We start from the raw sequence: 14,494 nt of genomic DNA on the forward strand, positions 1-14,494 counted from the left end.
CTTAGTGCGGCGTTTGACACTATTGACCATCAAATTCTGCTACAGAGACTGGAACACTTAATTGGCCTAAAAGGTTCTGCACTAAGCTGGTTTAAATCTTATTTATCTGATCATTTTCAGTTTGTTCATGTTCGCGATGAATCATACTAAAGTTTGTTTTGGAGTTCTGCAAGGTTCGGACCAATTCTATTTACTCTATATATGCTTCCTTTAGGTTACATCATTAGAAATCACTCTGTAAATTTCCGTTGTTATGCGGATGATACACAGTTGTATTTATTGATGAAGCCAGAAGAAAGTAATCAATTAACTAAACTTCATAACTGCCTTAAAGACATAAAAACCTGGATGAGCACCAATTTCCTAATGTTAAATTCAGACAAAACTGAAGTTATTGTTCTTGGTCCCAAACAGCTCAGAGACTCTTTATCTGATGACATAGTTTCTCTAGATGGCATTGCTCTGGCCTCTAGCACTACTGTTAGAAACCTCGGAGTAATATTTGATCAAGATTTGTCTTTTGATTCTCATTTAAAACAAACCTCACAGACTGCATTTTTTCATCTGCATGATATTGTGAAAATTAGGCCTATCCTGACCCTAAAAGATGCAGAAAAATTGGTCCACGCTTTTGTTACCTCTAGGCTGGATTACTATTATCAGGTAGCTCTAGTAAGTCTTTAAAAACTCTCCAGCTAATTCAGAATGCAGCGGCACGTGTACTGACAGGAACTAAGAAACGAGACCATATTTCTCCTGTTTTAGCTTCTCTGCACTGGCTCCCAGTAAAATCCAGAACTGAATTTAAAATCCTACTGTTAAGTTACAAAGCTCTAAATGGTCAGGCTCCCTCATATCTTAGAAAGCTCATGGTGCCATATTATCCCACCAGAACACTGCGCTCTGAGAATGAAGGGTTACTCGTGGTCCGGGAGGCAGACACCGTCTCCATATTTAAGACTAGACTTAAAGTGAATATTTCAGGTTGGAGGTCACTTTGAGTCAATGTGTAGGAAAATGGTGTAGGAACTCGATTGTCATTAAAAAAATATACACAACTGTAACTTTGGGACTCGTATTTGTTACTTCCGTATTTATAAAATCGCTTAACCGGAAGTGACGTAGCATGGGGGAGTCCTGAATTCCAAGTACAGTAGACATACAGTAAAACAATGAGACAATGGCTAGCTTTGACAGTGAAGAGGTTGTAAATATTTATGCCGGGACATATGATCGGCCACAACCTTACAACTTTGAGCCAGCCAGACAACAAAGGGAGCCAGGGCAGCCTAGGGTTAGGAGAAATGACGGTCAGAGGAGAGATATAGAGTTGTGGTGTGAGGCGAATGAATGGAGAGCTAGGCAGGTGTCCTGGTGAGTGGCCAGGCTAGCTAGTACTAGCTAGCAAGATCTAACTTTGTGTTCACATTTTAAAAATCAATAGGGGCCACCAACATTGACCATTTATATTAACAATGGAAGGAAATAATATAATAGAATAATCCATATAGTCAATAACAGTGTATGAACCTACCGTTTCATGTGCCTGATCACTGGCGCCTGAGCAATGCAAGTGCAGCTTGCCACTGACTTCAGAGAGCAAATGTGACTTTGCATTGCCATTATGCAAAACTGATAAGAGAAGACTGAGACAACCCGGTATAATGTGGTAATAGTGCAGACTCAAGCCGAGGTGGTGTACTATGAGGAAGAACTAGCCTGCTCCACTCGTTTTGTCGCAGACTGAACGGCACGCGAAATGGAGTTGGATTCGGCAGGACACCGGTTTTCAAATTGTAGTTTTGTTATAGTCTGATGCATGGCAATAACCTTTTACAATGTGACATTAGAGTAATGTGTAATATGTTACTGCCGAACACTGCTTTTGCCTAAACACAAACGCATCAGATATCATGTAAACTACATTAGAAAATATGCAATGTTGCTCTGTACAGGTGAGACATTAGGGCGTTTAGTTTAGTGATACACGTTTTATTTGATAGGTGCTTGTGTGGGAAATGCCAGGCTATGCCCTCTACTGTGGAGAGCATGTGCTGCAGGGAGGTTCTTTCCTTCTGGGCCCTGGTGGAGAATCTGACCCCCAGACCCGAGGACACTACATGCCTGACGCAGCATCCAGGCTTTGAGGCATGCTGCCTGAACCCGTTTGTGCTCCAAATAGCCTACCTCAATTTTAGGCAGGAGCATGGTCCTCTGGACGCCACCAGACATGAGTAAGTGTAGGGCAAAAACAATGTACACCGTTACCGTATTTATTTATTTTTTTAATTGTCAGATTTTAGAATGTGTCCCTATCCCATTCCCCAGGCAATACCGCTACACAGCCTATGGAGTTCTGGGCAGACACATAAGGAAGCCCATTCCGTCCTGCATCGTCTCTGCCATCAGGAGACAGTTCCCAGAGAAAGGGGGGACTTACAAGGGCTTTGAATGGCCTCATTTGGGGGGTAATTAATAAACAGATTCGAAAATCACATTCACAAAGTGTCTTCTGTCCGGTATTGGGCAAGTTATTCAGAAAAAGTAATTCCCGGCAGTTACTTATTGATTATTACTCCTCAAAAGAGTAAAACAATTATTTATTTGTTATCAAAAGTGATTACTTAACTCGTTACTTTACAATATAATGTAAGCCCCATATGAAAAAAGTGCATTTGTTTAGCCAACTTCTCTTGTAACAGAGTCAATTTTATCAGAATATGAATGAACAATTACACATACAGTATTATGCGCAGCAAAGACAAATGGTTGTACCAAGACAAATAATGTTGCATGACACCACCGACTTCTGTCAATCTCAGAGCAACACGTTGGCATCATTATTGTTAAGCCTTATTTGTCACGTCTCGATCGGGCTGGACCCAAATGCAGCAGGCGGACAAGGTCAGGTAAGTTTACAATGTTTATTGAGTCAAAGGGGGGTATCAGCTGGCAGGCGATGACGGCGGAGTATGGGGCAGAGGGGGTCCGGTGTGGCGTGGCTGGCAGCAGGAGATCCTGGACAGAAACAATTATTAGTTCCAGTGGGAAAAAACAAAAGCAGGCAAAGCTGGCTAAGCTGGGCACAAAACAGCAAACTAGGAGCTAGACGTACTACCGTAAACGGCAACGATCCAGCGGAGACTGACTGTTGCTGCGGGATACTTGAAGGTGAGGATGATGGCTTGATAGCAGACCGGTGTGTTGATTACTGCTGGGTGGCCGGTGTGTTGATTGAGAGAAGAGAGGGGAGGGAGAGAACAGGTAGAGAGACAAGAACAAAAACACACCAGCCATACACCCACTCACTCAAATGACTGAAAAAACAAAAACAAAAGCACACACACACACACACACAGACACACACACACAGCATCACGGAGGACGGGTCGTGACATTATTAGGACAAAAACAAATTACTTTCTGGTAACAAAGTACCTCAAAGTAGCTCAGTTACCTGACTTAGTAACTGTAATGTAAATACTGCTTTGGAAAATGTTATCCCTTTACTCGTTGCTGGGTAAAGTTTAGAATAATGTGTAATATGTTACTGCCCAACACTGCTTTTGTCTAAACACAAATGCATTAGATATCATGTAAACTGCTCTGTACAGGTGAGACACTAGGGTGTGCACTGTTCAGCAGCTGCACTACACTTTCATTCATGTGACTTCAATAAGAATCAATTATGTGGTGTGTCACATAGACAAAAGTATAGAATCTTCTGGTGTCGTAACTCCTGTTTTTACAACTTTCTACCCGTGAACGTGCACTGGAATGGCAGTCAAACTCGTAACTTCCCACTTCCCACTGAACTCGTACCAGATCGACGTACTCCCAGTCACGATTTCTGATGTCACACAGCCCTCTAAACCACTTACCTTACAACAATGGCAGCAAATAGACAAAAAAAACCCCTAATGTTAACACATTATTGGCAGCCGCTCTAAGAGCTAGTTTCCAGTGCAAGAATATATCAATACAAAATAAGTTTCCAAACACACAGATGACGTAAAATAAAAAGTATAATAGCATCTGTATTAATGTCCTGTGCTGAAGCACAACTGTCGTGCACTATGCTGGCCAATGGCTTCATCCTTGTTGATATGCTGGAAGGATCTGCAAAGGGGGGCAGGTGTGGCTGAGGACAACAGAGCACTCTTCTCACGTAGAGCCTGTGGCGACCTGGAGTATCCCACTCTCAGAGACTCCATGAGGGCTGATGCATATGCTAGCAAAAGGAGACAAATTCAGTGACATGGTTGACTCATGAACCAGCTCACTTAATAATATTTAGGGACTGACAAGCTGCTAACCGTATGATGGCTTCTCCTTGACGGGACGGACAACGCAGTCACCTTTGCGGAACCTTGGGTATGAAACGGCAAAACAGGCCTCACCATCACTGGTCCGGGCAATCTCTCTGCTGCCATTGTTGTTGTAATGCAGGGCTGCCAAGAGAAGCCTGTAGAAAAAGTAAAATGAAAGAAATATTAAACAGTGTCATAGGCAACAATAATAATAATGACGAGAGAAAACAGCAAGGTCAACACTGATAAGGAAGAGCCACTGCACTGGAGTAAGAGCAGAGAGGAAGATGTAAAGACACAAACACACACATATACAAAGAAAGATGAAAAACTGCTGCGCACAGGGTCAGAGACACAATAGGTGGGAGCAGGGATCTGAAAAAGAAAAATATTTTCTTCACATCACATACTATGTACCTACTGTACATCCCAAGAAAGGAGAAGCTGGTGTGCTTGGGGGCAAAGTGCAACATGAGGGAGTGAAATGCCTCCAGAGAGAAGGTCTGGTGCTGTGGGGAGAGCTGCCGGACATCCTTCACCAGTGCTGGTCTGGTAGCTACACTCTCCAGTTTGATAGCTACATTTGATCCTGTGGAAACACATTTTGTTCTGATGTCACTACAACTGTCACCATATGCCCTTATTACATACTACAAAACGAGCATTTATCTGATATTCTATTATGTGTTTATTAAACACAAGACGGGAAATAAAATACGATCATAATTCTTTTAATCAAGCTTGCTTAAAATTGCGCATAATTAAGAGCGTGGTCACTTTGAGTGACAGGTGGCACCATCACGGGTGGCTAACTAGCATGCTAACTAGCCACTGGCTCTGCTGTGCGGAGCTGAGCTCAGACTCGGCTGCCTGCTCAGCATCATCTCAGCTAATTCGTGTCCATGTTCAAGGCCTTGAACCTGTCCTCCCAGCCATGTTTGTGCCGTTTGGATATATTTTTCAGGCAAATATTGGAGTAATATGGCTTGCTGTTCGATTAATTGTACCAACAGACCGTCCAAGAAGTCTGTGCTCCCTGTTTTTCGGTAAGTGCAATTCGGAAATTGTAGTGTTATTTTATTTATGTTTACATGTTAGCACTAATTAGCGGGTATTGGTGTCTGCGGTCACCACCTAGCTTGTCAGCTTTTTAGCTTATTAAGCTTATTAAGCCTTTATTTAGGACATGTAAAATCACGTCAAGACCGGAGGTCTCATTTTCAAGTGCGACCTGTAATGTATCACAGCAGCAACATCCACATCAAGTTACAGAGCAACAGACAATATAACATTAATACAAAACAAGCTTAGCTCGTTAACTAGCTAACTAGCCAGCTAACGGTTAGCCTTCGAGCAAGACGCCAATCCGGGATGCATCGAAGTCAGAACCTAACAGAGTAGTGTTAGGATTTAGGCTTTTAGGGAGAGATTATTTTGAACAAAGGCGTCTGTGTGAGGTTTGAAAATAAAGGTCGACCACGTAAGTTAGCTAACGTTATGCAATGTTAACGTTAAATTTGTCATATGATTTGTGTAACATTACCGTAACATTAAGGCTATACTTGTGTCACGTTATGTAAATTAAAAAGTGGCAAACTGTGTGAAATTACAATAAGGTGTGTAACGTAATAAAAAAAAACAAACAACCAATGTGACATTTGACTGTCACATGAAAAATATTAAGATTAGTGTAGGATGTAGGCCTGTAGCAATCAAGTTTCTCTTGATTTGTTTTTTTTCTTCTCTTCAAAGACTTGTACGTATGTACACTAATTCTGTTTTATTTATTTTGTTGTACATTGGTTGCCACCTGCTCTGATTTGTTATTGCTATTTTTGTTTGTCCCTTAGACTGTTATGGCCACCACCTTTTTGTTTTGCTAAAATAAATTGATTATGATCTGTTGAACATTGAAATAATTTAAGTTGTATTGTTTGCATGTAAAGGAGTCTGTGAAGCAGGTAACCTAACACATATATTACTTTTAATAACCATTTGTCTGTGTCAAGTTTTCCTCTAGGTGACCCAGACAGACTGGACCAGTGGACACTCAACACGAGAAGACAGAACTGGACTCCAAACAAGACTTCCCATCTGTGCAGTGAACACTTTGAGAGTCATCACTTCAGCACTGACTCCAGGATAAAGACACCTTTTGTCATACAGTACCTCACAAAGAATCAAGAAATGTATTAGTTTAAAATGATGAATTATTGACCATAATACATTTAAATGCATTACATATATTACTAATTGTCATACATTACTAAGTACTCGATTAGGGCACAGCTTGCTCTGTACTATTATATATAAGGTCAAAATTACTGACACACCAGTGCAGTTTAGTGTTCCCCTGATGCAAAAGGCCAAATGAAGATTTTATCAATCACGGAACATGACATGTATTTACCAACTTTAACATTTTAGTGCATTTTATGCAAATACCCTTTATCAAAGTGAGAATTACTACCTTTTTCCCCACATACAGTCTGTGAAGAACCAATGGAAAATTAAAGCTGCGAGCAGCGTTGTTCGGGACCTCGGCCCCTCGCTGTCGGCCTCCAGCTCACGTAGACAGCGTGAATGAGCCTATCCGTAGGAGTTCAAATGTCGATAAAAGATGCAATGTCAATAGAATGCAAGGTCATTTTTGGAAATGAACCCATGACTTGGGAGTAGAAGTTGATGGCTTCTGAAAAACAAATTACTGACGACATCAATCAATCAGTCAATCAATCAATCAATTTTATGTATAAAGCCTAATATCACAATTTGCCTCACAGGGCCTTACAACATACAACATCCCTGTGTCCTTAGGACCCTCACAGCAGATAAGGAAAAACTCCCTTTAACAGGGGAAAAAATGGTTGAAACCCCAGGAAGAGCAACTGAGAAGGGATCCCTCTTCCAGGACGACAGACGTGCAATAGATGACGCACAGAACAGATCAACATAATACATTAACGGTAATCTGTATGACACAATGAGACAGAAGGGGAGACAGAGAAAGAGAAAGAGAAAGAGAGAGAGAGAGAGAGAGAGAGAGATGCAGGACAGACGATAATGTTAACAGCTTACAACAACATTACTTAAAGTAATAATATTATAATTATAATTCTGGCTACTGTGGTACAATATGATAAGTATATATTAATATCTGATAGTATACATATGTGACAACAATCATATTATAATCATATTGAGGTTTGCAAGCCATTGTTGCAAAGAAAATAAAATAAATGTTATATTAGTGTTGATATGGATGTCTGGAGGCTGTGGCTGTATAGCTACTAAAAAAAGATTGTGTGTGTGAGAGTGAGTTTGTGTGTGTGTGTGTGTATGTGTGTGTGTGCATGTGTAATTGTGTAGCTAAAAAAAATGCAAATTATGAGCTGCAGGTTGCTGCAAGGTGACTACTGTTTTCTTTCTCTCTCTCTCTCTCTCTCTCTCTCTCTCTCTCTCTCTCTCTCTCACTCACACACACTCCCACACATACACACACACACACACACCCACAATGAATATTTGGTATGTATAATCTGAGTAGGAGTTGGTTGAAAGATTTAAGCAAAAAAAAAGTAGAAAAAGATTTCCAAATGTATAAACATCCACGGCAGTAGCGGCGCCAGGATTTTGATTTTGGGTGGGCCTCCAGAAAACTGGATGGGCCAGTTAAAATAAGCAAAAGACGGGTTCCCCTTTATCTCCGCTTCAGCGCTTTTCTGCGGCATTGAGGACAGCGACGCCGGTGCACCGGTGTGGCTCCCTTGTGTCGCTGTCCTCAGCTCAGTGCTGAAGTGGACAATGACATACACCATAGAAGTAGAACTAACTTCATATCTTTATTGAACGTTCCCAGCACACAAAAAAGACTGAAACGGAATTATATCTTTAGAGGGTCTTCTCCATTTATTCATAAAACACAGCACGACAGGGAAAACATAAAACGCTAGCATAAGTTATCTGTCTACTTATATTATTTTTTCCTCTAGAAAATGTGCAGACAGACACTAACGTTAACTTTACTTGCCTTGCTGGTGTGGGGGGTTAGTTATGGGAGGAGGAGGACTTGATGGAGAGAGGGCGGCTGAGGTGGACGGTAAACCAGCACTCGTAACGTTACTTGAAATGGACACAGGAATTTCCTGCTCCTCGCAGCGTTTCTTAGTAAATTTACATGTAAATAAGCTGCTTTGCTTCGCCATGTTGACTTTTCATCTTAGCTAGCTACTTCCTCTCTCCTGTGTTTACTGCTAAATTTCACTGCTTGCGCAGCAACTAACTCATTCATTTCATTGAATCACATGCTGGTGACGATGCAGTCTATGGCCGGTGGTCTGATAATAGGACCAACAACCTCGTGGAAGGTAAGGTTCCATTAGCTTAATTTCACAGAGCAATGTATGAAATAATGTCAATGGGCCGTGTGCATGTGTGCTGCATGTAGTTCTTACACATCTATGATTATTTCAGCTTTCCATCACAGATGGAACGCTGGAATGGAGCGGCGCCACCCGTCACTCTGGGTGTTCATACGCCGGCTCAAGGATGAGCAGCGGTTGGTGGAGACCAGGTGTGATTTAGACGAGCGTGGGGACCCTGCACCCCAACAGTGGAGGAAGTGGAAGAGGCTGGAGGAGAGGCTTCAGCAGCTGCGGCAGCAATACCGCAGAGGTGTAAGGACACTAGACCAGTACTGGGATGCTGTGCAGCACTGCATCGTTCATTTTGAATGAACTACCGTCACCACCACCACCACCTCCTCCTCCTCCTCCATCGGCTTTACTAACCCACCTCCTCCTGCTCCAACTCCTCCATCATCTCCTGCCCCCTTCTCCATCACCAAAACATGCCACCTCCTGACTACCCTGTTCCAATAAAGTTAATATATTTTTGATTTATTTTGAAAATCAGAATTGTGTGTGTGGGTCTGTATGTCTGCCTGCGTGATGCTACAGAACTGTCAAAATGATGGATGTCATTGTCAGTGTCAATTTCGTCGACTAAGACTATGACAAAAAATATTAGTCGACTAACCTTTTTCACTGATGAAAACTAACTAAAAAGTCAGATGACTAAGACTAAATATAATTGATATTTTAGTCAGTGACTAAAACTAGACGAAAATGTTAAGGAGGGACTAATGGAGAAGAGATCCAATCAGAACTACTCTTTTTTTTCTTTTTTTATCATTAAGAATAAAATAAAATACATGATTCATATTACAACTGTTAAATCTGTGTCTGAATTGTGTATTCAAACTTTGATACCATTCCATAACAGATTGATGGATACTTCCAATGACTGGAAATTCTGGAGAAACATTTAGTCAACTAAGACTAAAAGACTAAACTAAGACTAAAGCACTTATGATATTTAGTCCACTAAAACTAGACTAAGACTAAAAGATTTCAGATGACTAAAATAAGACTAAAACTAAATAGTATGTTATTCAAAAGACTAAGACTAAATGAGAATTTGCTGTCAAAATTAAGACTAGTCATTGTAAAAAAAAAAAAAAAAAAAATGTCAGTAACGGAAAATATTTGGATAATGCAACCCCGGGTGTCAAGTGTGAAGTTGTTGGATGAGCGGTTTTTGAGAAAGCTGCAAGCAGCAATACCGGAGGCCAAGCAATCAGCCTGTTCCCAACAGGCATGTTTTGAACTCTGTGTGTGTGTGTGTGTGTGTGTGTGTGTGTGTGTGTGATCACACAACCTTCAAACAACCATCATACAACCTTCATGCAACTATCATACAACCATCATACATACATAAGCATAAGCAAAACACCTCTTGTTAATAAGGGTTTCTCTCTCTTCATGTTTGCAGTTCAGTACCATGGACAGCACTGAGTCACAGCCTCTACGAGCCTCTCCCCTCTCTCTCTGCCTGTTATTCTTCAAAGCTTGTGATGTTTGAATGATATTAAATTGATACTGAATGATAATTTAAGGGTCGAATCTACAGTCAGAGAGGAGGATCAGGTGGATGTGGGCTTATTTCGGATTTTAAAAATAAAAATAAAAGATGATGGCACTCAGGATCCATCCATAAGGGCTGTGTTGTTTCTATTTCACTATAAATCTGGTGTGTGTGTGTAACAGCTGTCATGTAGGTGTGTCGGATACCGTCAGATCCTGACAATGTCATGAGTCCGTGGTGATTTTCAAAACGCACTCCAAAAGCAAATTAATGATATTCAAATAGTTTAATACACAAAAAGGAGCGACAAACATAGACAAACACTGTTCACTTATTGATTTAAAACTCAAAAGATAAAAGATAAAAAAAAAAAAAAAAAAAAAAAAATTGGGTTTTGGGTAGCCTAATATATGAAATTGGTTTTATTTGCAGCACCGGGAAGTCCGACACAGGTTAGCTGTCATTGATGTCTGATCATAACCTAACAGTTTTTAGAGGAGGACAGGGGAGGAGATCGCTCGTTAGTGGTAGTGATAGTAATTTTGTAATCAGACACTAGTTCACGGTTCAGTTGTCCTGACCTGTAGTCACCAGAGAATAGTAGTTTAGAATAGAAGGAACCAACTTATTCCAACTTTTTGCGCATGGACATACATCTCAATTATTCTCAGTCTCTGCATGTTAATGATGCTCACCTCTGTACCAGGTGACATGTTCTCGCTGGAATTAGTCAGTGATTTCAGGTGTGTAACTGGAGCGCTGTCATTGATAGGCTATCTGTAATTGCAATTATTATTGTTGCATATGCTGCCAGCGTGCATAAAGACGCATGGGCTCTGTGGAGAGCTCCGCTCCAGCTGGCTGCTGTGACAGGTCACTGACACTGTATTTCTGCTTACAGTCAGTGATCCCTGTGATTCAGACATGAATCTAACATGTTTCAGACTCGCCGGAGTTACATTAATACCTGTATTTTGATATTTGACATTTCAGGAGATTTTGATAATAGATTATTAAAGTTGGTTTGCGAGGTTGTGGAGTTAGGGGTGTATTTGCGCCGGCATATCATTAGTGCAAAATCTTTTGGGTAAAAAAATAGGCCATTAAAGGAATTGTCGGAAAGGCAGGATGTTTAAAAAAAAAAAGAAATTCCGTCATTCCTACCATAGGAGAAAAAAATTGTCGGTGATGGGACATTTGATGGAAAATTAAGTGTTGCCATTTAGACAATTAGAGGCCCATGTCGGAGTGGTGGGATGTCGGAATGGACGTTGCCCACCATTTTCATGCCGATGATACTGTTATTTACACCTCCAACTCCAACATATCTCAAATCCAACATTCCCTACAGCTTGATTTCAGCTCTGTTCAACAATGGCTCTTTAACAACAGACTCCTACTCAATCAAAAGAAGTCTTGCAGCATGGTTTTTGGTACACAACACACCCAATCTTATCATCATAATCTGCCCATTCATTTTGTTGATGGCTCACCTCTCCATAAAGTTGACTCATTTAAATATCTTGGACTTTGGATCGACCCTGAACTTTCATTTAAACCCCATATTGATTATATCATAAAAAGAAATTACGGCTGTCTTTCCTCATTATATCGCTCAATCAACTGTTTTACACTTCCAATCAGAAAAAGGATTATCTCCCAGCTGCTATTACCCATCATAGACTATGCCAATATCATATACCAAAACACCTCTGACACCAACCTCAGGCCCCTTAATGTTGTTTTTAATTCATTATGTAGGTTTATTTTGCAATGTCCCTTCAGAACTCACCATTGTCACCTGTATGAATCACTTAACTGGCACAGCCCAAATCTAGAAGACAGTTCCACTGGGTTCTATTCATTTTTAAATGTATTTACTTTAATTGTCCCTCTTATTTAAAATCACTTCTGATTCCCTTCAGATCCTCATATTCTCTCAGAAACATGCAATATCCCTTCTATTCTGTACCCATCATCTCCAAAGAAATTGGCTGTAAAGCATTTGGATACAAAGCCCCATCTGACTGGAATAATCTTCCACTCTCTCTAAGATCAATCTCCTCCTTTTACTGTTTTAAGTCATCCTTTTTTTGCCATCTCAAAACTAACTGCTCATGTTTTTAATTTATGCACTAATCAGTCTCTTGTGTCAAATACTGTAATATCTTACTGTATTATTCAAGCTGTCGTATGAAGTGTGTTTATTTTCCTAATCCTGGGTTATTGTACTATGTATATATGTGTGTATATGCAGTATATATGCATAAATATATGTATGTGTGTATCTGTATATATATATTATACCTTTTTTTTTTTTTTCTGCCTAACATCTGAGGTATGGGGGTGGGATGGGTGAGGATGAGTGAGTTGTCTGTATTTTGTTTATTGTAATGTACTGTCTGTATTGTATTGTATTGTAATGTTTGTATGTCTTAGTATTGTTTTGTATTTATTGTATGTATGTACTGAATGTTGTTTTTTGTGTTGTAAATTTCTTTATGTGTCTCTTGGACCCCCTCGAAAATGAGATGCTGCATCTCAAGGGGCTATCCTTAAATAAATTCAAATTCAATTCAAATTCCTTTGTCTGAAGCAATCAGAAGATCATTTTGTAATTTTAACTAGTGCTGTCTCAGTGCTATGATGCACTCCTGACTGAAATTTCTCAAATAAATTATCACAGAGAAAGTCACACAGCTGGTCTGCGACTACTTTCGCAAGGATCTTTGAAAGAAAGGGAAGATTAGAAACTGGTCTATAGTTGGCTAACACCTCTGGATCCAGGGTGGGCTTTTTTAGAAGAGGTTTAATTACAGCTACCTTAAATGATTGTGGTAAATAGCCTGTTAATAAAGATATATTGATCATGTCTGATAAGTGAGTCTTAACTAAAGGTAAGACTTCCTTAAGTAGCCTAGTTGAGATGGGGTCTAAGAGACACGTTGATGATTTAGATGAAGAAATCATTGTGGTCCATTGTTGAAGGGAAATTGGGGAGAAGTTATTTAAATATATATTAGGTCTAGGCAGATTGGTTCCATTTGAGGACAGGAGGTCATGAATTTTGCCTCTAATAGTCTAATAATTTTGTCATTAAAAAGCTCATAAAATCATTACTGCTAAGGGCTAAAGGAATACAAGGCTCAATAGAGCTGTGACTCTCAGTCAGCTTGGCTACAGTGCTGAAAAGAAACCTGGGGCTGTTCTCATTTTTTTCTATGAATGCTGAGTAATTGTTTGCTCTGGCATTGCGGAGGGCCCTCTTATATGTTTTGAGACTGTCTTCCCAGACTAAATGAGATTCTTCCAGTTTGATTAATCGCCAATTCCTTTCAAATTTTTGCGATATTTGTTTTAATTTTCGGGTTCGAGAGTTGTACCAAGGAGCAAACCTTTTTTGCTTTGTTAACTTCTTTTTAAGAGGTGCTACAGAGTTAAGTGTTGTTCGCAGCGAGCCTGCAACGCTATCTACAAGATGATCAATTCGGGAGAGTTTCAAGTCAGTACGGGAAACCTCTGTTACAGAAGGACATGGTATTAAATTTAACTTCGATGGAATCATTTCCTTAAATTTTGCGACAGCACTATCTGATAAACACCTAGTATAGTAACTGTTGCTGAGTGTGTGTAATCGAGTAGAAAGAAATCAAAAGTTATTAAATAATGATCTGATAGAGAAGGATTCTGTGGAAAGACCATTAGGTTATCAATTTCAATTCCATGCACTAGATCGAGGTTTTGGTTAAAACAGTGAGTGGGTTTATGTACACTCTGACTGAAGCCAATAGTCTAATAACGTAAAGACACAAGCTTCCTCTGCTCACGCTAGTGTAAAGCGTAGTAAGTTCGACGGTGACTGTGGCACTGTTAAACATGAGGACTTATTCACTGTGAGCTGGAAACAAACTAACAGCTCTCTTAATGATATGTGCAAGTTGCAGTGGTGCTCCATGGTGCAAAAAGGTATATGGTGTCCATCCCTGAACATAACTGTTATACCAACTGTTGCTCTCTGTTGCTTGCTACATTCAACAATAGAAGTAGAAGAGAGCTGAGATAACTTGCTGTAAAAAAAAATTGCTGGAAAAAGCCAGACTTGAGCTTTTTCAAGCCACAAAATGTTTGTGTGAGCTTTTGCACATAAATTATACACTCCAGCATTCTTGAGGGCCTATGTCATGGCAGGTGCATTGCTTTGTTTTGAGTGAGCACTGAACGAGTCCCTTGAACATATGTTGAAATGTTGTGTTTGTCTT

The 14,494-nt window shown here is 40.1% G+C and overlaps 1 protein-coding gene across 1 annotated transcript in view; it reads right to left on the reverse strand.

Moving 5' to 3' along the window:
* Positions 1 to 2,259: 2,259 nt before the first annotated feature.
* Positions 2,260 to 14,494, reverse strand: part of LOC117260943 (uncharacterized) — a 140,958-nt gene continuing 128,723 nt past the window's right edge. The window contains exons 2-5 of the mRNA XM_078169163.1: positions 4,728 to 4,899; positions 4,317 to 4,465; positions 3,116 to 4,231; positions 2,260 to 3,018 (exon numbers count right to left, since the gene is read on the reverse strand). Of these exons, the coding sequence (XP_078025289.1) occupies positions 4,041 to 4,231; positions 4,317 to 4,465; positions 4,728 to 4,783 (396 nt within the window). The 5' untranslated portion in view covers positions 4,784 to 4,899 and the 3' untranslated portion in view covers positions 2,260 to 3,018; positions 3,116 to 4,040. The remainder of the gene's footprint in view (positions 3,019 to 3,115; positions 4,232 to 4,316; positions 4,466 to 4,727; positions 4,900 to 14,494) is intronic.

The sequence above is a fragment of the Epinephelus lanceolatus genome, chromosome 7, assembly GCF_041903045.1.
Source record: "Epinephelus lanceolatus isolate andai-2023 chromosome 7, ASM4190304v1, whole genome shotgun sequence".
NCBI classification, from domain to species: domain Eukaryota; kingdom Metazoa; phylum Chordata; class Actinopteri; order Perciformes; family Serranidae; genus Epinephelus; species Epinephelus lanceolatus.